The following is a 27,021-nucleotide window of genomic DNA, read 5'->3' as shown; positions in this document are numbered from 1 at the left end:
CTCCCTTGTGTCCTTTACTGTTACTGATCTTCTTCTGCTTTGTCTTTTTACAGGCAAATACAGACGCGCCACAACATTATAATAAGTCAGTTTAGCTGTAAATGAGCTCAACAAATACAAGAATATATATGTTTTTTTTTTACTTATCTTCTCAAACCCAGAAATGTTGTTTTTATGGATTTACATAATCTACCACAAACTTTTTGTCACATGGACCAAAATCATCAAGATCAAAAATGAATTTTTTCCCCCCTTGTCAACAATAAACTGAGAGACAGTTCTTCAATTAAACGCATAAAGTAGTGTCAGCTTTTGTTGGAAAGGGATGAGTATGTTGTTGTTGTTGTTGTAAAAAGGCTTTTGCCTCGTTAAAAGAAAGGCACCGAGTTTTCAAATTTATTCAGGTCTCAACTGGATTTGGTCAGTTCTGAGCGATAAAAAGAGGATTTTTGAATTAAAAATCCTTCTTGTATTTAGCCAAGTTTAACTGAACAACTCCAATAACTCCATACTAATTTAACCACTACAATTTTAGTAAATTATAGTAGATTTGGGTGCAACAAAGTCTGCTTTCTCCATAGATGTAGACCTATATGAAAACAAAAGGCCTGCGTATTTCAAGACAAACACTTTGTGTCCTGGACAGCATTTTTTGTTGGGAAAAGATTTTTAATCATTTGTTGCCCTGATTAAAAAAAAATAAAGTCTTCATTTGAATCAGCCCTGTATGCGTCTCTGAACGTCAGGGGCCGCAAAAAATCTGTCAGAGCCACGAAACGGCCCACAAACTCCTGATTTATCGTGTTTTGTTCATCTGTTTCCCGTTTATGTATCGGTTTAATTAATTTTACACAAGTTTGATCTGATAACAACTGTAAAACATTTTAACCCAGGCCCAGCTGCTGTGTTTTAGCTTCAGGACAAAACTTCCTGTGTCCTCAAAGGGAGCACAGTTCAGTCAAACGCACAGACCAACCTCCCAGAGGAGTGATAATCTTGAATGAGAGTTCATAAACTGAAGATTTATAAGTCAATTTGTTCTGTGAGAAGAAGGAGGGAGTCAGGAGAAATGGGAGACCTAACAGCACGGCACCCGATAAAAAATCAGTCCTTGCTCTGACTGTGTTTAGAGACGGACACACTTTATTTCTGTCAAGGGCCCCATCTGTCAGGCCACTCTCTGTCACAAAAAGTAACTTCAGACGATGCACGTGATGGTCGGAAAGGAGGTCAAAATGTTGTCATATGATATGTGGTTTACTTGGCTCAGACACTCAGAAAAAGCAAGTCACTGCTGCTGGCAGCTAACGGGTAAACATGTAGAGGTAACAAGTGGGGAGAGCGGGTGTTGTTTTCAGTCAAAATTATCAGGATGCTTTTACACTGACAGAGAACACAAAAAGTGAAAACCTTCGTTTAAAAAATATATATATATATTATCTGAGAAACTTTATGCTCACAAACAACACCAATAGCTGGCCTGAAAGTCTATGTGTTTTTGAGATTAAGTTGTGTGCTCATTCATCAGCCTCACAAGGTCAATTCCTCTGAAGAAAAGATTTCATTATACTCGGGGGAGCGTCTCTATCAGAGAGACAAAATAAGAATGATCATGACAGCAAAAAGCTGCCAGTCACTTATTTAGCTGGTTAGAAAAATACTCTGCTGTTAGTCTTAGTAGTAGAGCTTCTGTGTTAGAAGAGTCGGCTCCAAAAGCTCTTTTTCAGTCAGAAAACTGACAAATAAAAAGTGAATGCACTTTGAAATTAATAGAAAGGGTTTAATAATTTTTTTTTAAAGATATATTTGTCTTCTAGCGTCACATTAATGAAATCCCATTTAAAGCAGAACAGTGTCTGCATTAAGGTGACGCCGTTAAACATCAAAAACATGCCTGATCCCTCGTATCAAAATCAGATTCTGCAGCAGTTTATTTTCTCCTTTATCCACATTCTAACCTCACATTTGCTGCTTGAGGAGTTTCCTAAAAACGAATAATAAAATAATAAAAAAATCTAAACTATTAAACACAACAAGCCCCTTCAGCGCTTGTGTACTTCCCTGTTTGTGCTGTTGCACTCAGAGCGTATTAATAATCCTTCTTATTGCTTTTGAATATAAATGTGTAAGTTAATTGATACCTCAGGAGCGATAATGGCTCTGAGGGCCGTTCCACACCCCGTCTATATGCTGCATATATGAGTCTCAATAAACTTGAGCACCCAGCATGAACCAGGCTGGGATGTTAATAAGCCTCACTGAGCCAACAGGGAATGACTGTAAACTCCACAGTGAGCCTCGTCACAACACCTCCGTGTTACAGTTTGCTTTCATTTTTAATAAATTACGTTCACATTTATTCATCAGTTAAATGTTGTCTATGAGAAGACGGCATTTAATGGCGTTATTGGATGTGTGTAAAAGGAACGATCCTCCTGCCCCCACGTCTCCCCTTTGTGCCTTAAACCTAATCACTTTCTTTATCTGAGGAGACGCGTCTTTGTGCATCTGAATCAAGCCGGCACTCACACTTACTCACTTTTGATGATTAATTCAAAAGAAGGGGAGCAGATAAGGCGTTTCAAAGTGCAAAAGGAAGAAGATGAAAAGCTGCGAGAGGAGAAACTCTGGGCTTCTTTTTCCACCAGCTTGTTTCTTCTGGTACTTTGTCTCATCTCTCTTGGGGTGGGGGAGTTTCGGATGGTCAAGATCCTTTTGTTTTTTCCAGCTTTTGTCTTTCTGATGAGGGCCAAGCGGAAACAGAACCGACAGGTTTGGGAGGAAGACCAGGTGGGAGTTTCGGGGCGTTGGACGAGGACTTCAGGACGTCTTCAGGAGGGGAGGTGATGGGTCCCAGTCATCGTCCTGGAGAAAGACACCAGGGAGTCGGTTTCATGTGGCAAAGAAAAACAGACATCAGCAGTTGTCAGTGTGTGTGTGTGTGTGTGTGTGCAGCTGTTTAGAAGTACTCTCTCTCTCCTTAAACACACACAGATGAGGATGAGTGTTGCTTCCATATTGGCTCTCTCTCAGAGGGGGGAGCTTTGCATTATAAGCTTGATATTGATTACAGGCATTGATGGCTGACATCAGATCCTGCAGCCATATGTCTGCATGGATGTGACCACCAAGCACACAACAAACTGTTTTTCTGCCTCGTTCCTGGTGGTCTCGCTGTAGGATTTACTGCGGCTGCCGCATGTTTCAGGAAAATGATTTCTCGTTAAACGAGTCATCGTCTTGAGAAAGTAACCTGGCTATAATTTTGCTAAAATGTATTTTAGCAAAATTTTAAATGTTCAAATCCTACCCCCAAAAATTACACAAATACAATCTGATCAGATGTAAAATATAATTAAATTATGACCTCATTTAATGAATTATCCAGACCAACCGGGACATTTGCGAAGAAGAGATCGCCTACTGAGTCTAGTGAAGTTTGCGGTAACTTTGAATCGGTCTTTTACATCACTGAGGATACATTTTGGCCCACTCTTCTTTGCAGAATTGCTTGAATTCAGCCATATTGGAATATTATTGAGCATGTATGCCCTAAGGTCACCACAGTATTTTAATTGGTTTTAAGTCCAGATTTAATTAGGCCACTCCACTCCGTAAATAATGACACGTTTAATCCAAAAGTGTCATTATTTTCCAAATGACTCTTCATGGCAACAGTCATGAACATTCATAAAGACTCCTTCATGTTCTTGACCGGTCTTATAACATGTTTATGACAGTTTCATGTCAGTTTTATGCACACAAATGAAGCGTTGCCCTTTTTTCCATTAAAAATGAAATCAACATCTGAAAACTGCTTTTGTCTTGACTTAAGCCAGCTTTTTTGTGCCGTATTTCTCGACCAAAAGAAAACGATACCAGACCAGAGTGACTCCCCCCACTGAAACTGTGACCTCAACAACAACAACAAAAAAAGATTGCAAAAGCGCTGTTGTCTTATGAAAGGAGCATCATGTAACCTTGTGTTTTGGGTGGGCTGCACCTTTAAACAGCAGGCGTGGCTTCGCTTACTACGGGCCCGCCTCCCGCGCATAACAGCCGCCTCACCTCCCTCGCTCTGGATCACATTAGTGCAGCAGTCCTGCGAAGAAAGTGACCGCAGCCGGGCCACTCGAGGGGTGGGAGCGCGAACCGAGCGGACCGTCGCCGAGGGGGTTCCTACCCTCCAGGAGCAGACAGGAAACAGCGGGACGCTGAGCGCTTCGAAGCGGGGGAGCTGGAGTCCAACGGAACGGGGCGAAGGAGGGGAAGGAAGGCTGTCGTCGCTGCGGGCTTTTGGGCTCTTTAATTTTACGCACAGCGGATCAGTGAAGACGCGGACAGGTCATCCTCTCGCAGCCGCAGGTAAACAAACTCTTTTATTCAGTTGGTTCCGGTCCGCACGTGCGCTTCTTGTACAGCCGACACAAACGCGTGCACGGACGGTTCCGTTGGCGGTGATTTAAAGTTTGAGGCTTGAGCAGCTTCCTCCGCGCCGCCTAATTAAGTGATGGGTGCGCTCCTCAGCCGCAGCTGTGCATTCTTGGAGCTTGATAAGCGTTATCGCCGAGGAGGAGCCAGATAAACTACTTTACATACGGCCGCCTGCTCTCACCAGGTTTCCTCCAGCAGGCAGCCGAGACTCCTACCTTTACTCCAGCCGCTTAATCTATTTAAATCTAACCTAATCAGTCTATTTTATGCTGAACCGACTGACCCCCCTCTCCCTGTTGCTGCTCTGTGACAGGGAACTGGTGGAGCTCTGTTATGTAACTAAGGCACTTTTGCGAAACTTGTAGTTGTAGGTTGGAACTTGATGACTTTCAATCACATTTTCACCCAAATGATGCCCCAGAAGGAGGCTGAACAAAATCAGTCGGTATTTTTTTTAAAACTCAAACTGATATGTTTTTAATAGGGAAATTAATGTAAAACTATTATTTATTCATTCTGCCTACCTTGAGTGCAAGAGGGGAAAAAAATAATATTTTTAATACTACAATTATTTTTAAAAATGGGTTTCTTGGAGCTAAAATGTATATATATTTTTAAAAATGTTATTTTTCTATGATTGTATAAATGAACACATCTCTGATTCAGCTTGTGTATCTCCACAGACTGAGTGATTCACGCCCCCTCCAGCCCCCCTCACCTCACCCCGCCTGTCTGCCTCCAATGCCGGGCATTAGCTCCGCCGCGCCTCGTTATGAAAACTGGGAAATGGACCACTACCAGCACTACTTTTACGACGACCACGATCCGGACGAGGACTTCTTCATGTCCACGGCGCCCAGCGAGGACATATGGAAGAAATTCGAGCTGGTTCCGACCCCGCCCATGTCCCCCATGCGGCTGCCCGCGGAAGGGTCGGGCAAGGTCGGTCTCGGTGACAAGCTGGAGTGGGTTTCTCAGTACTTGGGGCAGGACGACGAGCATAATCAGCAGCAGCAGCAGCACGCGCAGGAGCTGCCCTACAAGCTCGCGACCAGTGGCGACTCCTTCGGCAACCTGAGCTCCATCATCATCCAGGACTGCATGTGGAGCTGCTTCTCTGCCGGACAGCAGCTGGAGAGAGTGGTAGGGGAGCGTCCTCGGCTCGGCGCCGGAGGCAGCGTTTTGTCTCCGTGGAAAGCCCAGAGTGCCCTCGCCGACACGTGGTTTGCGGGTGGCCTGGCTGCGGACTGCGTGGACCCGGCTGCCGTGCTCACTTTCCCGCTTCCCGGAGGGTGCAAGAGAAAGGTGTCGTCCGGTTCAGAGTCGCACACAGACTCCTCAGGTCAGTAGCTCGTTTATTCACCAAGCAACTGTGTTACAAACGAAAGTAGTTATTTTATGTTTCTCCCGTCAACTCTGTGTGATTTTAAAGATTTTAGCTTAAGATGTCGAATGAGTCTGAGATGTGAGAGTTGTGTGTCAGCAGTAGTTGGCAGGGCTCCTCCTGACTGCATTGCACCTTGGTGCATGCAACACATGCTTGAAGCCAAGAGTGACACACCCATTGAAACATCTGCTGCTTGGCAGGAGTCCAGCAGACCAGCTGCTCCCTCTCCCCGCTGCTCCTCCACTCTGACTTATGGCAGTAATGTCTTCCCAACTTCTGTTTGGCTCAGTTTTCTCCTGACTTCTTGCAGCAAGTGCCTTTCAGTTGAACTTTATGCTACTAAAAAGGAGGGAAGAGAAAGGCCATGTGTGCCTTGGCATGAGCTTGTTTGACGTTCTAGATGCAAGTTAACTTTGACAGTGTTTAAATTTAAAACAAAACCTGCAACATGAACTCCTCGGATTATATAATGCATTGATTATTACATCACAGTATCAGTCTTTATTTTGACACAAAGTTTTAATTAAAAAAATTATTAACTTGTAGATGCACTGATGGGGCTTCTGACTGGTACCAATTTCTGGATTCTTTTAAGGTCTGATTATAATAAAAGCTGAACTCTGTTTTATAGGTTTTTGATAAAGCATGTACTTTTTAATGCAAAATTAAATGCAAGATCATCATTTTTCCATTCATCAAAACCTGGGTTTCAGACTTTTTATTACTTTTTTTAATTTAACCCAATTTTTAAAATTTAAACCCAAAAAGCATGTCAATGTGTAAGTCGTCGATTCGTTTATAAATTTTTTACTTTAAATAAAATTTTTACATTTTTTTTATAACGATCACTGTAGTGATAATTTCAATATAATTCACTATAATTTTGTGAATTATCATGTAATTACATGTAATTAATTACATGTCACTAATGTAATTAGTGACATAATTTTATGTCACTATAGTGACAATTTCATGTCACTATAGTGACATGAAATTATAAAAGTTATTAGATTTGATGCAGTTAGTAAAGGGATAAAACAGATTTTAATTTCAAGTATTTGACCTGCTGATGGAAAATCATCCGATTCTGATCTCAATCCAGTTGAGCGGTGCATCTTATAACACTTTGTCTAGTGGTAGTTTCCAAGTATTTCACTGTGTGGAATAATTAAAATCTGTTTAGAGACACAAACTCTTGATTTGCTAACAGTAAGGGCGATGAATGGCTTTCGTTTATCGGAAATGTTTCCAAACAAGCCAACTCGTTCATATTGTAAGCAAGGGGAGAAGTGTAGAAGTAGTTTAGCCAGCTGACCGGCAGTTTCTGCACTCCATGCAACTTGCGACGCCCTCCAGCAATTGCTCTGTGATGGTATAACAAATAAAACATCAGTCATTTTGAAGTCAAAACTTCTAAAACCCTCTCGGTGCTAAGAAGCGACCCGGCTTCATTCAAACCTTGCTTCTTCCCAAAGATCCCCTCCTACTCTTCCGCCCCGGTTGGAGCCCATATGACTGGGTTTGGTATGCAGGCTGCCATGTGATCTGTTGGGGTCTGGACTGCGCGTAATGGTGTGTGGAATGTCACAAAGGGAGCCTGTTGCTGCATTCCTGTGCTCCAACAGGCTGCAGCTACAATTGTCTGCGTGTGCGATTCGAGCCAGCCAGGGCCTTGAATAGAGCAGGATTAGCCTTTTAGGAGGTCGGCTCGCCCCGTGGAATTCCCCTGGAGGAAGCTGGAGGTGTGCCTCGCCGCATTCTGCAGAATCTTATCTGCTTTGCGAAGGTGGATGGGCAGACGTAGGGAAGGGTCCATTGCAGGGTTACTCTGAGGGGAAAAAAAATCGGATCTTGACGCTTTTTTTTTCTTCTTTTTTTTGGGGGGGGGATTGATTCTCATGAGAATAAGTTTGTGAGAATCCAGTTGATAAGAATTTAATGTTTTCTTTCCACTTGAGGAAACATTGTGGGGAAACTTTTTCTCAAGCCATTCCTAGTTGAACATTGGCCAGCTTGTTTTAACAAGCTTAAACCCCCCCCCTCCCCATGTCTCTCCTTCCTGCCTCGTCCTCACTCTCAACACATGAATGAAGTGAGGGAATTCCTACTGAGGGGGCTGGTTTAAAGGAGTACTGCTGGCTCAGAGTGTGTGTCTGTTCTCTAAGTGTGTGTGTCATGATGCATGTCATAGTTTCCAGGGCTTTTGTTTCATTTTTACAGTAAAGGTTAACTGGATGATACCGTCCAGAGAGAATGTGGTGGATTTTCTTCCTTCATTTGGTGTTGCTCTTTTGTCTGATCACATTTATGTATCCCTTTTGGGATGATGGTGGCGGCGGTGGCTGTTCGATTCCCGCTACATCCGCCAACGTCGTTGCATTCTTGAGCAAGGCTTGCCTGCTTGATAAAGCGCTATGCATGTACTTAACACGGTTACACTTTATTTGAAGGGGTGTGCATAAGACTGACATGACACTGTCATAAACATGACATAACTCCTGTCATGAACATGAAGGTCTTTATGAATGTTTAGGCCAGTTGTCATGAAGTGTCATTCAGTAAATAATGACACTTTTAATGCAAAGTTGCTCTAAAAGTTGCACTGAAAGTGCCAACTTTGCATTATTTTGTAAATTATGATAATTTAATGCAAAGTTGGCATTTTTAATGGACTTCCAATGCAACTTTTAGAGCAACTTTGCATTAAAAGTGTCATTATTTACCAAATGACACTTCATGACAGCTGGCCTAAACATTCATAAAGACTTTCATGTTCATGACAGGAGTTATGTCATGTTTATGACGGTGTCATGTCAGTCTTATGCACACCCCTTCAAATAAACTGTTACCCTTAACACTTACCATATTCACTTTTCAGATGATGAAGACGAAAACGATGATGATGAAGAGGAGATTGACGTGGTGACGGTGGACCACAATCAGCAGCAGCAGCAGCATAAACCCCGTCGACTGGTCTCCACCCGCAAACCGGTGACCATCACGGTGCGAGCAGACCCCCACGACCCCGGCACCAAGCGTTTCCACATCTCCATCCATCAGCAGCAGCACAACTACGCCGCGCCCTCCCCGGACACTCTCCCCGCGGCTGCCGAGCCTGCCCGGAAGAGGGTCCGACAGGGAGTCCCCGCTCCTGCGACCCAGCCTCCCAGGAACTCTCTCCACAACCAGCCCCGGCACGGCCACGCGCCTCTGAACTTGGACAGGAGAAAGTCTCACTCCACTGCAGCCGGGGTGAGATCAGAGTCCCCCAACCTCAACGCATCCTCTCCTACCTCGTCGCCTTCGTCTCCACCCAGCTCCTCCTCCTCGTCATCCCACCAGAGCTTGCCGTCGAAGCCTCGTTCCCACATGTCGAGCCCCCTGTCCTCGGACTGCGAGGACACGGACAAGCGCAAGGCGCACAACTTCCTGGAGCGCAAGCGTCGCAATGACCTGCGCTCCCGCTTCCTCTTGCTACGGGACGAGATTCCGGGGTTGGTGGACTGTGCCAAGACCCCCAAGGTGGCCATCTTGACCCGAGCTACGGAGTACCTGCAGCAGCTCCACGCTGCCGAGAAACAGAAGACTCAGGAGAGGAAGCAGCTGAAGGCCAGGCAGCTGCAGCTGCTGCAGCGGTTGGCACAGCTCAAACGCTCCTGAAGGCCAGAATCGACCATCGCCTTCACATGAACACTTGAACTGAAGGAGAACTACATAAAGTGGGGAAAAACACTGAGTTGGTCCTGCTGGATTAGAGGAGTTGGATTTGTTTTTTAATTTTTTTCTTTTTTTTCTTTTTTTTTCCATTTTGTGGTTTGCACATCAGCTTCTGAGTGACAGAGCTATCTGGACGGCCGTTTTCTGGCTGGTTTCCGTTTTACTATCCTGAGGTCTCAAGGGATTTCTGTTGGATCTTGCAAGGGGGAATTTACTCATGGTTACTTGATATTTTTTAAATTTACCCCCCAACTATTAAAACTTGTCTTAAAATAAAGTTGGCATTGTTAATTGCTAGAACCGCTGTGGTCAAAGCCCCTGTTCTTTATTACCTGGTCAGGAATGTCAAAATTCATGATTTTGCCAATACATCTTAGTTTTTCAGGCTTCCCTAACCTGCCCCCCCCCCTTCTTCTCATTTTCCTTAACAGCAGTTGGTCAGTCCTTGTTTGAAACTGGCTTGAAATGAAGAAGTTTGAGCTGCTTTCCCTGCACCCAGCCCTCCCTCCTCCTTTTATTGCCCCAGTACCATTTACTGCTGCATGTTGCAACAAAATCCTTGCAGTTACAGCCTTTTTTTTTCTTTTTCTTTTTAGTAGCAATTTCAGAAATTGGGCTATGTCTGCAATTTTCTTCAATACAGGTCATCTAAATGATAATATAAAAAACACTAAAATATTTACTGAGATTTATTGTTGTGCCATGAAGATCAGCCAAAAGGTGAATGTCAGCTTAGGTTAAAAATATTGGCTTAAATCTGTGTTTTAAAAAAAAATACTGTCTTTTTATTGAAGTCAGGAGTTCCAGCTGTATCTTTTTTTTTTCTTTTTTTTTTTTTTGTTCATCTATTTGATGGAATGCCTTTAGGAGCCTTTCTATGTATGTAGGCTATCCAGTTGGATGTTCTGTTTTTAGATCCTTGACTGTACAGTGAAACCAAAACCTGAGCTGTCTAAGTTTACTCATCCCAGTTTCTGTAGGGCTTGCTGACTTTTCAGAGATGACTCAAAGCTTCTATTTTTGTTATTAAAATTCTAAAGGAGGAAAAAACCTGTTGAAATAAAACACCACTTTGTCACTATAAGTTTGTTTTTTCTTTTCTTTCCTCAGCTTAATAGTTTAATTATGTTTCTGTCTCTGGAGTTTCCTTGTACAAGTCAAACAAAATTAGTTTTTTATTATATTTTCCTACAAGTTTGTGTTTTGGCAAGCGCTGATTAATATTTTTGCATTTGATGCAAACGCAGCAGTCAATTGCTTAAAATGGCCGTGCGTTTTCTGCTTTCCGATAGTGATGTGGTATTCTGAAATGAACAGGATGGGAACCCAAGAGGATCTGTTGTATGGTTTCTGTTTTAGTATCCAGAGGTTTCAGGAAAAGCATTGAGCCACAGACAAAAATAATCAGGTCTTAGGAACCTGATTATCATTTTCTGCTAACCTGATAATCAGGTTCTTGGACCAAATAGATTGGGACCACACACCTTGAAAGTCTTCAGACCAAGTGACATCAGATGGTCAACATCATCACACCAGACAAACTCATCAATTCACCTCATGCCCTTTTGGTCATCTGACGAAATATACTTTGTCCAATCTCCTGCAAACCAAATGGACTTTTGACGAACCTTCAAACGACTTCAAGACAAGACGGCTTCAGGTCAAACTAAGGGACTGCAAAGGAAATTGTCCTAGAATCAACCCTCCAGCTTTAGCAAACTTGCATTAATTTGGGTGATCTTGAATTTTGAGGAATCAAAATCTATACTTGACTTTTTCTAGAGAGAGACTGAAAAACGCAAACTCCCATTTTCGCCATGTAGGCTCTTGCAAGGTAGGTGTGGAGAACTTTAGAATTTCAGATCATGTTTTCGGTTCATCCCTCAGTTCTACATTGACGGCAAAAAAAAAACAAAAAAAACACTTCCCCCAGTGGAATCATAACTCAGGATTTGGTGCAACAACTGGGAAGGCCTTTTTTTTTGTCTCGGTATTTCATGAGCCAGTGCGGTAAATAAAAATAAAATGTTTCCACATCAGTTTCCATGGCCTAGCTGATTGTCTGGTTTCTATGTTTGATCACTAAGGTTGTTTTCTGAGCTGGATTAGGGGGATATTTCCCACATTGGGGTTGCTCTAGTTAAATGGTTGAGAATCTGAAAGCAAAATTCAATTAGCAGAAAATAAAAAGGAAAAGAATGAGGATAAGAAAGCAAAAGAAAAGTTTAGAATTGCACTGTTACAAACCAGTCAGGGAGCTCAGTCCTTTGTGTATTGTTGCTGTCTTTGTATGTGATGAAATCAGGCATTAGATAATAAATAAATAAATAAATAAATAAATAAATAAAAATCAATACCGAAAGATCAAAAGCCAAGTGTTTGAATTCGTGTGCCTGATCCAGTGACTGGCTGTTTTCTATTAGCGGTTTTTTTTTCTGTATATACTCAGCTCCATCTCCTGATCCACTTTTGTTTTCCAGCAGTCTCCAAGGCAACCTCCAAGCATCTTTTGCCATGGCAACAAGCGTCAGACCTCATCACTGCAGCAGCAGCAGCAGCAGCATCGATAGTTTCCATAGAAACCACGCCAGCTGTGCCGAAAATGTCCCCGAAAAGCATTATAAACAAACGCGCTAATCCTTCCTCGAGGCGGTGAACATCCTGTTAATTCAAACTAGGAAAAAAAAGAACGGTCACAAATCTAACAGTGGAGTGTAACCGACTGAAATGTCAAAAATTACCATAAACAGATAACACTGAATAATGAAATGTAAAACACACCGGCAGCCGCGAATAATCGCCAATTAACCAGTGTCGCTATAGCAACGGCAGCCCAGCTGTCTCGTAAACCACATCCCGCTTCTGCGCACGCGCGAGGGTGTCAGCTGGGCAGCGGGAGGAGGGGACATCATGGCGGCCTCCACTCTAAGCGTGCAGTCCGTCTTACGGAGAGCGATGGTCCCGTCTTTAGTCGTGATCCTGGGAGCTACAGGCACCGGGAAGTCCAAGCTGGCAATCGAGATCGGAAAGCGGCTTCAGGGAGAAATAATCAGCGCCGACTCCATGCAGGTAAGAAGATTCGCTTTGTAATGACGGTGACCAGCAGCGCACCACGCTGTAAACTGCATTCTGGTAGCTGTAGCTCATTCCGACAACGTTTTGTAAGGAGATAAATGCTGATCCGAAAGCTTGGGCTTCTTCGATAAATAATTCCTGGAGGACTGTGGCTAAAACTATTATGAATCAGACCGTTTTCTGTCTGCACTTCCTGTGTTGGACTCTGCAGTGACCTGACATAAAAAAAAATAATGCTCAAGACAAGGCGATCAGATCAGTGACTAAAACGTTAAACCTCGTTTAAAACATGTCCTCTGTAATGCATGAATATGGGCAGGATCGAGCTATATCTGTAAACCCGAATAGTGTGCTTAAAGCAATCCTGCAATCCTAATTTAAATAGACTAGCAGTGACATCATATACAGTGTCTTGCAAAAGTATTTTTACCACTCACCCAGAAATCAGAGTAAGTGTGTCGCAAGAAACAACAGAAATCTTGATATACATGTTGACTGTAAAGTATGGGAACAGAAAGCCCTAAAATAACCCCTCCACTTTACATGACAGGACTGAGATTTGATCCTGATAATGTGAGGTTAGTTTTTTGTTGTTGTTTATTTTTTTTTCCCAGATCTGATAGTGTTCGTTATGGCCTCACATTTCCTCATGTTCCCCCAGGACTCTTTATTTTGTTTATTAGCTAATCCCTCCAGGACAGATTAACCAGCGTCTTGTTGGGTTGGAGGGACAAGAAGATCGTATTGCAAAACAAACTTCTTACAAAAATATGAAAACAGTTACTGGGCAGAAAGTAATTTTGGAAAATGACAGTTAAAATTGTCCATGTTTCCCCCACGGGATGCAGAATTTACAGGCAACTACACATTGATATCAGCCCCATAAGTAGAATTAATAAGTATTAATAACATTTATTTCCATGTTGTTGTTTGTGTTTTGGAAGTGTGCTGGGAATGTGATGGTGATGCAGCACGGGATTGTGGGATGTTTAACTGAAGCAGTGTCAACCGTGCAGTTGGGTTTTTTTTTTCAGTTTCAAAAGGGTAGGAAAAATATTTTATCAGTAAATATCAATTATTGGGCATAACAGCAATATTAACATTAGATATTGTTATTGGGACAATATTTTTATTGCTGCATCTTGCTACTGACCTTGGACTTCTTTTGGAAAAATGGTTAAACACATAAGAACATACATCAGATTGAGTTGCATAAACAGGGCCGTGCAGAGACCACTGAAGGGGCAGGTGCTCAAAAAAAAAAAAAGGGGGCACATCCAACTGTATTTTAGAACAGAATATTAACAAAGCCTCTCAGCTTTCAAAGTTTAATAAACAATGATAAATTACAAAATTGTGACATATACAATCAAAGCTAAGGGGAATCTTTACATAGAGCATACAACTATGCATATGTAGATATTTTATTAGTAATTTCTTTCTGCAGGTCTATTTTGTTATAGGAAAGTATTGCAATATTCAAACCCGCAATTTAGCAAGATATGTAAATCAGAGCTGGACCACCAGACATATTTTGTCTTTACAGAATTACACTATAAAAGAGCTGCCTGTTTGCTGCACTTGCAGTGGAGATGAAGACGGTCCATTCAGGAAAGCAGAGCTGCATCAAACTTTAATGTGGAACTGCAGAAAAAAAACAAAAACAAAAGCAAATATTGAATTGTTATTGCATGTTACCATGAGAAAAGCCTACTGAGTTAAAAAACTTTTTTAAACATTTAAATCACACATTTGTCTCATGAAGTGAATTTTTTTTTTGCAAAACTTATTTGTGCATGTCAGAAATCTTTTCTTCATATTCTAAGGTTTTGTTTGTGACTCAGTTTTGCTTGTGATTCTCACATGAGTCGTGGGCAGGGCCCAAAATTGCAATAAAAGATTTCTGATGTGTGCAAATAAAAGTTTGTTTGCCAAATAACTTTATATGTTCACAAGACAAAAATTAGTTATTTAATTAAAAAGTTTTTTAAACAAAACGATTTGTTTTTTAAAAAAAGAAATCATTACAATTCCAAAAGTTTTGATTACAATTTTATTTTAGTTAACTGAAGTTAGTTTTTGTTTCCATTGAATAATTGGGAAACAAATTTAACTTCATACTCTGTGAACCAGACCCTAAACTTAAAGTCTGGATTGAGTTTTTTCCCCTTCATTAATGTCACTTTTATTACATTCATTATATCTATCATGGTACTTCAGGGTGAGTTATTTATAATTCTAAATGAATATCCTTGTTGGACAATTATTTAATTGTTATTCTCCTTCAAGCTACATTTACCTAATGCCTGAATAAATGAAATGTACATTATGAAGCAAAGGAAATTAGAAGATCGGACATATATCCATTATGGAGATGATCGGTTTTGGACGGGCGATGTGCCCCTATTGCATAATAAATACTAAAGAATGACTGATATCATTAACAATACAGGGAAAAAGCTTTTTAGTTATCTAGCTTTGCTAGCAAAGTCGTTAGCTAGCAGCTAGCTAATAGCACATCAACAACAGCCTAATGTCTGTATGATAAAAATACTGAATCGATAGATAAGAACAGTTTCTCCTCACCTGGCTGTCTCCTCCCGCTCAGTAGTTCTTCAGAGAAAGGCAGACGCAGAGGCCTGTCAGTGTCTGTTGTATTTCATTACCTCTCTGTTTAAACCGCGACTCCGAGCTGAAACAGAAACGATACTTCAACGTTTTCCGTCATCTGACAAGTAGCAAGTCTACTCCACTTTATTCACCAAAAACGTTTTTTTTTTAATTATTCACCAAAAACTGTTCTGTAATCTGGAACGTTTGCTACGTTGAGCTCCAGTTAGCCGCCTTATCTCACTGTGCGAGAGGCAACTGCGTCATGCGTCACGGGCAAAAGGTCAAAGGTAACAAGGTGACAACAGGGCTTATTATGTTGTACACAAAATAATAATAATAATAATTTTAGTACATGTTATGTGTCACAAGAGGGCTTAGAAAATAATACTACAAAAAAATTAAAAAAAAATTAAAAAGTGACCAAAAGGGCACTTGGGGGCAAGGAGCAAAAAGGGGCAGGTGCTCAAGCACTCCCAGCCCCCCCCTCTGCACGTACCTGGGTATAAATGTGGACTGACTTGCGAATTGAATATTACCAGAATATGAATTAGAATCGACAGTTACATTTTGAATCGAATTGAATATTTAAGAATTTGACATCTCCTGTCTGGAAACCTTGAGCTTCAGTGATTCAGGAATCTAGGAGTGTCTTCAAATGATTCAGGAATGCAGAATCATCACTGTCTCTGGAAAAATGAGCAGAAGAAAGCTGTTGTTGAGGAAGACTAAAGGAAACGTGATGATGGCAGCATCAAGCTGTGGGGAGAGAGAAGCAGGTCAGAGTTCGCAAGTTGAAGATTTGAGGTCAAGGTTCACCTTCCAACAACCCTACATTGTTCTGGTGGAAGACAGCGCAACAGTGTAATCAACCAATCAAATCAAATTTAGGTCAATAAAGGCTTTGATGCCAACTATACTACAAATACAGAACATGTGGAGCGTGACAATGTAAATAATTTGTGTTAGAATGGCTCAGTCAAAGGCCAGAGATGAGTTGATTTGGAAATTTAATTTATGCATTCCTGAAATCACTGTGCATGTCACCCCCGACAACAAGCAGGCAAATGGATAGACTGTGTGAACTTATTTCGTTGTCTTGTGATTCTCATGAATCCTGACTTTTTCTGGGTGGTTCGTTAAATTTTTAGGTAAACTTTTTAGTGAAAAACATGTTTAATGTTTTTAACTAAACAGTAACTATTCCAGTCAAACAGGGATGTGTGGGAAAATAAAAGAAAGCCAAAATTATGTCATCACTTCTGATGGGCATCAACTCTCTCTATCTCTCTGTCTCTCTCTCTCTGTGTGAAGGCACTGAAAAACTCTCACTCTTATTCGCTTGTCAAAGCTTGGTTTTTTTTTTTTTTTTTGGTTGGGGGGGATTCTCAGAGTCTGTTGCTACAGCAACCCGAGGGCATGCGCACGAAAGAAAAGGTTGGAGCAAAGGCCTGAGATTGGGTCACATCTGAAGCGAGTCCAGTTCTTCACACCTGCGACTGTCCAGAGGTTGTTTCTACCAAGTGCAGCGTTCAACTAATCACATCTTCCATCGCAGTCCTCTTACCTCAGCAACAACACCCCCCCCCCTCAACTCTGCATGCATTGTCCTTGAAAGCCCGTGTCCCTGTGGGGCGTACCTCCTCCTGTAGTCACCTGGTGATGGGCAAACTGGGTTACACTAATAACATCTCAGCCCAGAATATCTCTCCATGTTCGGTGGAGAAACAGTGGCCTAGTTACGGCGAGGCAGCCACAATCTTCACAATCCGCGGCCTTGTCGCGCTCCTCCTCTTGTTGGTGTGAGCGTCGGTGCCAGAAAGCGGGAGAGACACGCCGACACGGAGAGACGGCCTATGTGAGAATGGGTCTGTGTGTAGGTTCGAGCCGGACCGTGTTGTCTTTGGGATAGGAAACAGTCTGGTCTTGTTTGGGAGAAAGCAACATTATGCTGAGCTGGTGCACATTCAGCGCCGTGCTACGCCGGCCCAGCAACTGGTAGTGAATGGATACACTGTGGCCACTGGGAAGTGCCTATTGTCCCATGGAGAATTGGTTCCCACACTCCCTAACACTCCTATTGTATTACCGTCACCCCCTCCTGCCCCTGCCCCAATCCCTCAACCCACAGTTCATTGGCATGCAGGAGGGATATTATTCACTCATTAAATGAACATGCTATCTGTGGCACACACACACAAGTGTCTTGCTTGTACTGTTCTTGAATGAGGCACTGCCAAGTAGCGCAAGTCTGAGGTTCCCAAACTGGGATCCAAGGATCAGCAGGGGGTCCTTAGACTAAGAGTATGGATTAGGAATAACTGATTTTATCTTATTGGTTAGGTATTTTAAGGGCAAAATACACTAAAAATATGTCCCTGCTGTTTTCTTTTATCTTAAATCGCAGTGGCTGGATCTGGTTGGCAGTTCTAAAGGGCTCAACACATGGGAGGCAGCGTCGCTCCCTAGTTATTGATTTCCTACAGGACTGTCACGATGAGGCAACAATCATTTACTGTCCTCCAACCAAGCGACCAGCGAAACTTGTGCATGTGAAAGTTTGAGCTCGTAGACGGGCATGTGACACAACACAAAAAGGGTGAAAAATGTTAGACTTTTGTCGGAGTCATCGGTATCATGTCCCAGTTACTGGGAGAATAGAAAATGTTTCAACCTTCTTGTGTCGCGTCACAAGCGTGCACATCTACGCGTACAAGCTCTAAATTTCACATGCACGAATTTCGTTGGTCGCTCTTCTGGAAAAGGACAGTGGTCGCCTCACTGTGCAAGTTATGTAGGAAATGAGTAAAGAGGGAGCAAAGTCGTCTCCCGTGTGTCCAGCCCTGTATGCTGTGATCCCCTCCTAATCTGTCCCTTTCAGAACTTAAATGTTTCCGGTGAAATATATCACACCAATAGACCTTCAAGGAGCAACATTGGTGGCTTTTTCTTGCCATCATTTGGCGAGAGGCGGGTTACACCATGGATGTCTCCGTAGTTCATCCCGGGACACACTGGATGATCCACACATCATCTCACTCCTAAGTTAATTTCTAGAGATCACTTCATCTGATATTCTGATATTTGGACTATGGAAGAAAGCCAGAGGAATGTAGTGCATTTACTGTGCAAAAAAAAAAAAAAAGTCTCTATCCAAGATAAAGAAGTGTATTTGTGTTCCCTATTTAATTGGTAAAATCAGTTTCATGAGATCCTGTGTTCTGAGATGAGACACTGATGTATCACAGCGTCGCTTGCAGGCAGCACTTTACAAGGTGTTATTTGCGACGAGAAGTGGTTGACATGGAGGGTGACGGCGAAGAAGGAAGGCTGAGCGACTCATGTGAGCAGAGCTCAGACTGAAATATTTCATCCGTGCAGTTTGAAGTGCTCGTAATCATTTTACGAGCTGCAGGTTCTGCCGCAGTGCAATCTGTCAGCTGCTCCTTCGTTTTCCACAAGTCAGTGATGATGCTTTTAGTCGTTATGGCGCATCATCACATCATCAAGTGTCACATCGTTCTTTGCATGTGCGACACAAGACCTGCAAGGAGCAGTTTAGCTCCCATATGCATTCCAGGACATATTTAAGAGATTTAAACTGCTTGTAATACCCAGCACAGAAACGTGTTTGCTCAGAGTTTAGTCTTAGTGTATTTTTCATTGGACGTCAAACAAATTGCATGGATGTACTTCTCGTAGCCATCTTCCGAATCAGTTTGAGGAAAATTGAGCGAAATTTAGAAAGTTTGTGGCGACTTTTGCAGCTTGTTTCCGCTTCGTTTGTCATTGTCGTGCTGCACCATCCAGTTCTTGCTTCAGTTTTCTTCCTGTTTACAAATGGTCCACCAGTTTCCTCCAGGACGGTGGAATTCATGGTGGATTCAGTGTTGGAGAACTTTTCAGGTCCTCCTTCAGCAATGTGTTCCCAGTGCATAGGACTTCCACCTACATGCGTCACCGTTGGTAGGAGGTTATTTTCCAGGATGGCTGTATTTGGTCCTCTGTTCTGGTGTCCAAATAATTCACTGTCAATCTAAATCTGCCACAAATGTTATCTATCAATTCTGTCCTTCATGTCCTTCAAATTACTAATACAAAGGTACTTTAATACTTTTCCCTCTCTAGAACAATGTTTTGGAGGGGGATGATCAGCATTCTTGGAGTGAGAGAAGCTTGTATAAGTTTGGTGTTCCTCAGCATAAAGCTGTAGAAGTAAGCAATTATTAAAGAGGCTGTATCTGTTAAAAAAAAAACCGGTGTGGGTTAGCGTCTTGGAAACAACTTATTCAAATTGTATCCAGTCTGGATAAGGTGGGACTCGACGTTCTGAGCTGGTACCCAATAAACTGGAGGGACAGACCAAATGTCTCCAGAGATGAAAGCGATTCCTTTAGACGATCTCCACTGCAGCAGTGAGGGAATTTTTATTCCTCCTCGAGCTTTGTTTCCCTTTAATGTGTTACAACCACGACCACTGGAGCCTTTCCACCTCCCTGCGGCTGCGCTGGTTTGTGTTATTTGCTTGAAACCAGTTAACGCACAAGTGGGATTTGCACTTCCTTCTTTGTTTTTTCTTTTTTCTTTTCTTTTTCTCCTTCTGAACATTGCTTCAGATTGGCTTTGCAAGTGAATGGAAACCCGGCTATTGTCTCCGGCAGATAGATTGTTGCGCTGCAGGGAGTGAAAAGGAAGCTGGGACTTTTTTGCAAATGGTGGGGGGGGGGGCTGTTTGGATGGGGCAAGGAGATGAGGGGTGTTGGGGTCATAATGAGGGGCCATCTGATGCCCTGGTGGGCGGAGAGCGATTTTCACAGGTCATGCACATGCATGCGCCGTTACTTTGGTTTGCGTTGTGCTTGGAAGTGTTGGTGGCCGTTGACCTTTCGCTTTATGCACGCCTGAATGAAGGCACCGCCCGTTTGCTCTTCAGGACGGCATGAGCGGTGAGAGGGAGGCGGACTGGTCAGACTTATTCACTTTCTGCCGAATGGGACGGAAAGCAGCAGGGAAGCTGTCGAGTGTCGTCTTGGCACTTACAGTCCCGTAAAAGTGCAGCAAACGAGGCTCCTAAACGGCGGACACCTCGAGATAAGGTTAGCTTTCCGTCAGTTTCAGAACATGAGGTGGTTTCACCGTTCTGCCAAAACCATCAGCTTATCCTTGTGTGAAAGCCGTTGAATAACTGCAGCTATGTGTCACATATCCCTCTAATTTGCCCCACAGGCGTCCCTTCCTCCTCTGCTCCTTCTCCTTGTGCATGCTTATTTCTCTCTCTCCCCACGTTGCTGTCTCTCTGGCTGTCTGCTGTGGCTGTGACCTGTCTGGGCTTTGACGTATCTGTTTGCATCGCATCTGAGGCGACGCTGCCTCCCACATCCAGCATTTAAGACGAGCTGCTTTACGTCCTCCAAGCCGGCGTAGGACTGCGCCAGAAACGCCGGCTGACGAACCCAACGTGTTCAACGTGTTCGCGGGTCTGAGTGTGAATTACCGTCTGCGGGGCGTGGCGATTCTAGTCGGTACTCTAAGGCGGAAAAGGAGGATGGCAAGGTGAAGAATGAGGAGGAAGAGGAGGAAGGAATAAGAAGAAGGAAGAGAGGAGGGTGATGGGTATACGGCATGAATGATTTATTAGTCTGGCATTACTGGGCCATTCCCCACAGAGAGACGGAGCAAGAGGAAGATGGAGAGATAAATTGATGAAGGATGGTGCTTTGAAGGGAAAAAATAGAAACTGTATGAAGACAGAAAAAGAGGAAGACGGTGATTTATCTGTGAGTGTAACTCAGGAAGAGACTCAAAGAGAAGGTTGAAAACAAACTGCCTGGGGTCAAAGCGGGGAGGCATTCCACCATCCACAATCTGTACAAACCGAGTCAGAGCGACCGGCTGAGTCAAAGCAGAGAGGATGGAGGCTTTATCATGGCCAACTCATTATTCATCTAAGCTATGTATTGATGAAGTAATGTGTTTTGTCCTATACGTCATTTTCTACTTTTGCCATTTTTGGCCACTTCACACCGAATTTTCTATTTGACTAAAACTGCGTTTAATGCCCATATGTAAAGCACATCTTACCTGTCTGAAAAACTAAATCTCACGGGCAGTGGGGACAATATTGTGTGAAGGTAAAGAAAGAAAAAATGATGCATGTTAAATGCACAAGTCTTCAACAAATAACACAGCGCTAAAATCGGATGAGGCCATTGCCATTGTTTAGGGGAGGAAAGATGACGGCTTCAGGTGCTGAATCAGAGGTGCTGATTTTTACATTAATACACTTTTTTTTTTTTTATAAGCCCGACTGCTCCAATATGTTGAGTTATGCACACAAACCATAATAACAAATAAGCTTCCTAAATAATTCTTGGTTAAAATGTATCCTTGTTATGAGTAACGTTTCCACCCGGCTAACAGTCAGATGGGCTCCAGTCCATTTCTTTTCTTGCCTTTGCCCTGTCTGTATCTTAGCTTTTGCCTGAATGAGCGCTTGTTCTCTGCACCCCGTTCATTTATCCTCCCTCTATTCTGTTTCTCTCTCTCTCTCTATTCTGCCTTGCCCCTTCCTCATTTATGTGGCAGAGGAACAGCTGTCTCGTGCGGGACGTAAGGTTGGCCAGTCCGCTGGGCTGCAGGCTCAAACACTGAGCTCATTGTCTCACACACACAGACACACTCCCGTTAAGCCACACGGTCACATCCATTCACATTCATTTCACAGGATGACGGTAGGAAGAGAAACCCCTGCTCCCTCTTTCCCCCCCATTATCTGGGTTTTTATGAGATTAGGAATCAGAGACATTTAAGGTGACGAACTGAGACTCCGAAACATTTCCTGAGGGATTCTCTTTTCTGCTTCTTCGAAAGAGTCACGGGTTGTTTCACTCCTTCGCTGCCTTGACGTAGCTTCCCAGTGCAGAGCCTTGGAAAAGCATTCGGAGCCTTTGAACTCAGTCACATTTTGTCCCACTTCAACCACAAATCAGATGACTAGGTCATGTTAGCACATCAATGTCAGGGTTTCCCCCAGTGTATTATAAGCCTGGCGAGCCACCAGTCTTTATTTGTGTCCCCACCAGGCTTAGCATTGCTTATTTATTTAACTTTTAACATTTTTCGACTCAAAAACATGACGGGCGGCTGGATGAATGACTGCCCTGCCACCCAAATGTCTTGTTCATTTATCTTGGATGTTTAAAATGTTTTCCATTTACAGCTTAAAATTTTTGCAAGTGTGTTTGCATTATTATTCTTCCATTGGCATTATATTGCGAATATAATCAAAGTGGTTTCAAAGCAACACCATTATCATTTATCACAATAACCTTTGGAACAATTTATCGCCCAGAAAAACTTTTCATGACAAATGTTCTTATGTGATGTTCAAAGCAGGGGCGGATCTAGAAAAATATTTATGGGGTGGCAAGAGGGGGGCAGGGATTTCTTCAGGGGTGGCAGCATATGCCAGTATGTGTGTGTGTATATATATATATATATACATGTCTCATTCTCACGTTTAGCTTGCACAGACCTAACATTGGACTTAATTTACTTGATTTACTTGTTGCAAAATATTGTTTTTAACTTGCATTGTTTCAAAATGAGCTTCACGAAGCACTGAGGATTAAATATAATTTCTTATAGTATAGTTTTTTTATGTCTTTCATACTCCTGCTAATTGATATGTATTACTGGATTGGACAGCGCCTATTAGTCACTATGTGATTACAAATCTATAAACAATTTTGTTTTAGTTCTGTCAAGATGCAAGAAGGGGCAAATTTCTCTTATATTGGTCAATCGTTTTATTTTAAATATGCTGTAGGAGCCGTAGTTTGATGATTAGTTCAGTTTTTGTCACTTGTTTAACTTTTAGGAATTGCAGCGGCTGCAGTGCACCACAATAAAGGCACAATAAAGCTGATAAACAGGTGAAGAACCAAACACCACTTTTATTCTGCCTTTTCTCGCTCTGTGTCGACTTTACCGTTCTGTTGCCATGGCAACCGACAGACAACAACTCAACGAGCAGATAGAGCAGAGATTACCGATCAGGGAAATCAACACCAAAAAACAAACATTTCCCACACAAAAAAGTAGCAAAAACACTAAAACAGAACATCCAGTCTGTTGCATTAAGCTGTCAGGCTAAATGTCTATATTATGATTATTAATAAGTTTTCGCCTGAGCACAGCGGCGGTTGATTAGCTGATTTAAACAGCTGCTCTACTGATGACGTGGTGGGCGGGTTGACCTGTTTTAGTGCTAACGGAACCAAAACACACCGAACTGCGCAGCACATGTTAAGGTTGTCAAAGTCAGTAGCAGGCTAATAACAGTTAGGCTAGTATAACTGACCCACTGCTCACTTGTTCAATCTTTTCTTTAAATTAAAACGTTTTCCTTACCTGTTAAATCTGAAGCCCTTATTATCTAATTCATGGGGTTGAATTAACCGCAAAATATTGCGTCCATTTTTCAGATTCTTTGCGTGATTGTGGTATTTTCTGACCACCCATAATGTTGACTCAATGGACAGCAATGGCGCATGTGTGGTGCAAGACAAGTCATGTAATGTCCAGTCCAGTAATTTATATCCATCCTATCAATGCTGCTGCCTCTGTCCTTCTCTCGCACTTCCCGCTACTCAGCAGTAGGTGTCAGGTTACATTGTGTTGCATTCAATGTTGTCGGAAAAAAGAGATTTGTGCGCTTAATGTCCGATTTCCCATAACTATTTATTTAATTCATAGTCGCCAGCTGGGGTGGCAACAGGGGTGGCGAGGCTCTCGTTTGGGGTGGCAAGTGCCACCCCAGTAGATCCGCCCCTGGTTCAAAGCTTGTTTTGATGAATTTTTTTCCCCTCTCTGACTTATTCGCACTGTTATCTTTGTTTTCTTCTGTGTTTTTTTTTTTTTTTTTAAAGAAACTCCTCTAAGGTCTCCACATGACAAATGTTCAATGGGTGTGAGAACTTTAGCTAAATTGTTCTGTTCTCTAAAAGGAAAAACTCCTGACGGCATCTTGCAGATTATTCCAAAACCGCTTCGTGGATAATTTTTTTTCTTGTTCTTAGTCGTCGGACGGTGTGAAATATGAGCGCTGCCCGCTGGATGTAAATGATTAACTCGGCACCGATCGATTCTTTTCCTGTCCGTTTGTTAAAATGTGGATAACCGTATTCTGTGTCGTCGCTCCGGCTCAGCTGACGGCGAGGGGAAAATGATGAGCATAATTTCACATATTTACTTAGCAGGCTGCGAAGAAGTTATGCGCTTGTCTTAATTTATGAATTTGTGAAGGCATTTTCTTTTCGTCTCCTCCAGACGACGTGTAAACACCATTAGCTTTGCCGGCTCTCGTCTTTGATTTCTTTATGACTCTGAGCTCCAATGTCGCAGTAATTTGTAGCTCATTTCCACCGCCTCGACTTGAAGTCTTAATTTCTCTCTCATTTTCTCTCATTTGCTGCCCTCGCTCAGAGCTTCTTTTTTCTTTTCCCGCCTCTCCACGTTTTCCAGTTGAGTGAATCTTTTTGTACGTTGAACTTACATCACCTGCGTTTTCACTCGTCTTCTCCCATCTAGGAGGAATTAATGAGCGGATGCTTCTGCATCTATTTGATGTACATTAAAGCCATTAAGAACAGAGAACCTTCTGTCTGTCTCTCTTTTTCTTTCTTTTCTTTCTTTCCTTCTGACTTTCCGTCTTTTTTGTGCTTTCTTTCTTGCTTGCTCTCTTGTAGTCTTTCTTATTTTCTTTAATTCATTCTTGCACTATTGCCTGTTTTGTTGGAATTTATTTTTTGTTAAATTTGGAGTTCATTTGTCTAAAGTTTCTTTTATATTTGGTGCCGGTTACAGAAAATCGGCGCTACTATGTAGAAATTGTAGAAAGTTTTTATAGGACAAGTAAAATTTCCCATTTCTGCCTTTAGAATAAATGAGATAAATAATGTTATAAGAATTTGACACAATACTCGTTTTGATGGTTAAAAACAGTAAAAACTGAATCGCCAGTTGACTTTTAACTCTCTGTTTATGCAAATGTTTCTCAGGATATCAAATTCAGTTTTTTAAATGTATACTTATTGAAAAATGTGTGGTGTTAAATTAAAAAAATCTCTATTTTTCTTCAAAATGCAAAATCCCCAGATTTCGAATGCGATGTGCTGTTTAAACTTTACGTCCCCATGTGGGTTTCCATACAATATCATTCAGCCATAGATCATCCATTCATCTGCTCGTGGTTTTGTCATGCAGAGAAGTCGTGCATAATTTATCACCCTGGATTCCTTCGCCCTCCCCTGCTCCTTTCTTTTTGGCGTGCTGCAGAGCTGAGAAACATTTGGTCTAGTACATTACAGTACAGTACAGTACAACCCCCGGCCCCTTTTTATCACCAAGGATGTGATCAATAACCCTCACTGGTTCACCCAGGCCTGTTTCCTGGAGTGTGTCGTATTGTTGACCTGATATAGAGCATTTAGAGCAAACAAAACATGTTCAATTATCAAAATGTGGAGGAATTGCAACAAATCTCAACTTCAGGTTGTAACCAAACCGAGTTGAGTTTAATGGCTGAGCTTTAGCATTGTTAGCGGCTAACAGTTAGCCAGTTGTGGTGTGTCCAAAGTGTTTAATTTTTGTTGTGTATTGTCCTGTCAGTCACTTACCTCTGAACTTGGAAGCCAACTCATAGCGGTCTTGTAATGGACTTACAGTGGACTCATGTTTATGACTAGCGCTTCAGGGTTAGCGCAGCTAACTGTTTAGTTTGTTGTGCCTACAACTGGAAACGGACAAACCTATACGTTAAGGCAGCATAAAAAACTTCCTTTTTGTTTCTAAATGAGACTCTAAAGAAAAAATGTCCACCTTTAGCTCTATCAAAGTGTTTCAGAGGACAAAGTGCTGACCGCAGCTACGCTGCTCTTTGTGAGGCAGACGCCACTTAAACGAGAAATATTCTGGCTTTTTCAAATGGCTAAATCTCACGGGACCTCTTGTTGCACATCTGTATGTAATTGTTTCTGTTTGTATTTAGGTAGAAATAACGTTAATTAAATCCACTCAACTCTTTCTAAATCATAACTTAATCATTTAGCATAACATTGTTTGAACTTTCATTCAGCAGATAGTGTTTTTATAACACTCTGTTTTTCTCCTTTTGAACAATTTTATACAAAACCTATATTAAAAATAATATAATTTAAAAATATGATTAAAAAACATTCAACTGTACTTTTTGTTTTGTCATTACCCGCCAAACTGAATGTGCTGTGACCAAAATGACTTTCGTGTCCAGGTGATTGGTGTCTCCCACTTTTAAAACCCCCAGAGAAGGGGAACGTGAGCGCAGGACTTCCCAGCAGACGGTGTTCTGCATCTGTTCAAACTCCAGACACCGTGTGTGAAATGAAAATCCCAACTGGGCGCTGCTTGTCACCTAGCTATCACATTCCCTCAGATGGCTTCCTCACTCACCGATGGAAACTGGAGAGAGCATGTGGACCGTTGTTGCATGTTGACTGCAAGCCCAAAATTATGCGCACCCCGGGTATATTTAGACAGTAATTGATTATTGAAGAGGGTATGAGTTATTCTCAGCATGACATCTTTTGATACAATGTAAATAAAACGGATTATATTTTCAAATTTTGCCACGGATGCCTGTTGGAAATCTTATCGGAAACAAACTTCTTGGTTGGATGAAGCAATTTTGAAATCTAAACTTGCAAAAATGCACAAAGTAGCTGCATTTAATCATATGTAGTGATATTTATTGATGCACC

General features: G+C 42.2%; 2 protein-coding genes and 2 long non-coding RNA genes across 7 annotated transcripts in view; 2 read left to right on the top strand and 2 right to left on the bottom strand.

Moving 5' to 3' along the window:
* Positions 1-1,125: 1,125 nt before the first annotated feature.
* Positions 1,126-4,117, bottom strand: LOC103472100 (uncharacterized). Its single transcript, XR_014089636.1, has 2 exons — positions 3,981-4,117; positions 1,126-2,865 (listed from the first exon to the last, which is right to left on the bottom strand). It is a non-coding gene; the product is annotated as an uncharacterized LOC103472100 (long non-coding RNA).
* On the top strand, positions 4,092-10,192 carry myclb (MYCL proto-oncogene, bHLH transcription factor b). Its single transcript, XM_008421484.3, has 3 exons — positions 4,092-4,365; positions 5,118-5,776; positions 8,700-10,192. Exons 2-3 carry the CDS (start codon positions 5,176-5,178, stop codon positions 9,479-9,481), a joined length of 1,383 nt encoding a protein of 460 aa, XP_008419706.2. The 5' UTR covers positions 4,092-4,365; positions 5,118-5,175; the 3' UTR covers positions 9,482-10,192.
* Positions 10,193-12,347: 2,155 nt separating this feature from the next.
* The window catches only part of trit1 (tRNA isopentenyltransferase 1), a 38,558-nt gene continuing 23,884 nt past the window's right edge, over positions 12,348-27,021 (top strand). For all 4 annotated transcript variants that reach the window (XM_008421483.3, XM_081612256.1, XM_008421482.3 and 1 more), the window contains exon 1: positions 12,348-12,607. In XM_008421483.3, coding sequence (XP_008419705.2) covers positions 12,449-12,607 — 159 coding nt within the window. In that variant the 5' untranslated portion in view covers positions 12,348-12,448. The remainder of the gene's footprint in view (positions 12,608-27,021) is intronic.
* Positions 15,787-20,916, bottom strand: LOC103472097 (uncharacterized). Its single transcript, XR_014089637.1, has 2 exons — positions 16,864-20,916; positions 15,787-15,912 (listed from the first exon to the last, which is right to left on the bottom strand). It is a non-coding gene; the product is annotated as an uncharacterized LOC103472097 (long non-coding RNA).

The sequence above is a fragment of the Poecilia reticulata genome, chromosome 11 (genome assembly GCF_904066995.2).
Source record: "Poecilia reticulata chromosome 11, P_reticulata-male-v2, whole genome shotgun sequence".
Classification (NCBI taxonomy): Eukaryota; Metazoa; Chordata; class Actinopteri; order Cyprinodontiformes; family Poeciliidae; genus Poecilia; species Poecilia reticulata.
The sequence above is the reverse complement of the archived record's forward strand: the minus strand, read 5'-3'. Positions and strand labels throughout refer to the sequence as shown.

Coding starts and splice junctions, on each gene's coding strand:
- myclb (XM_008421484.3), top strand. CDS start 5,176: ATGCCGGGCATTAGCTCCGCCGCGCCTCGTTATGAAAACTGGGAAATG. Junction 5,777..8,699: donor GTCGCACACAGACTCCTCAG/GTCAGTAGCTCG, acceptor TTCACTTTTCAG/ATGATGAAGACGAAAACGAT.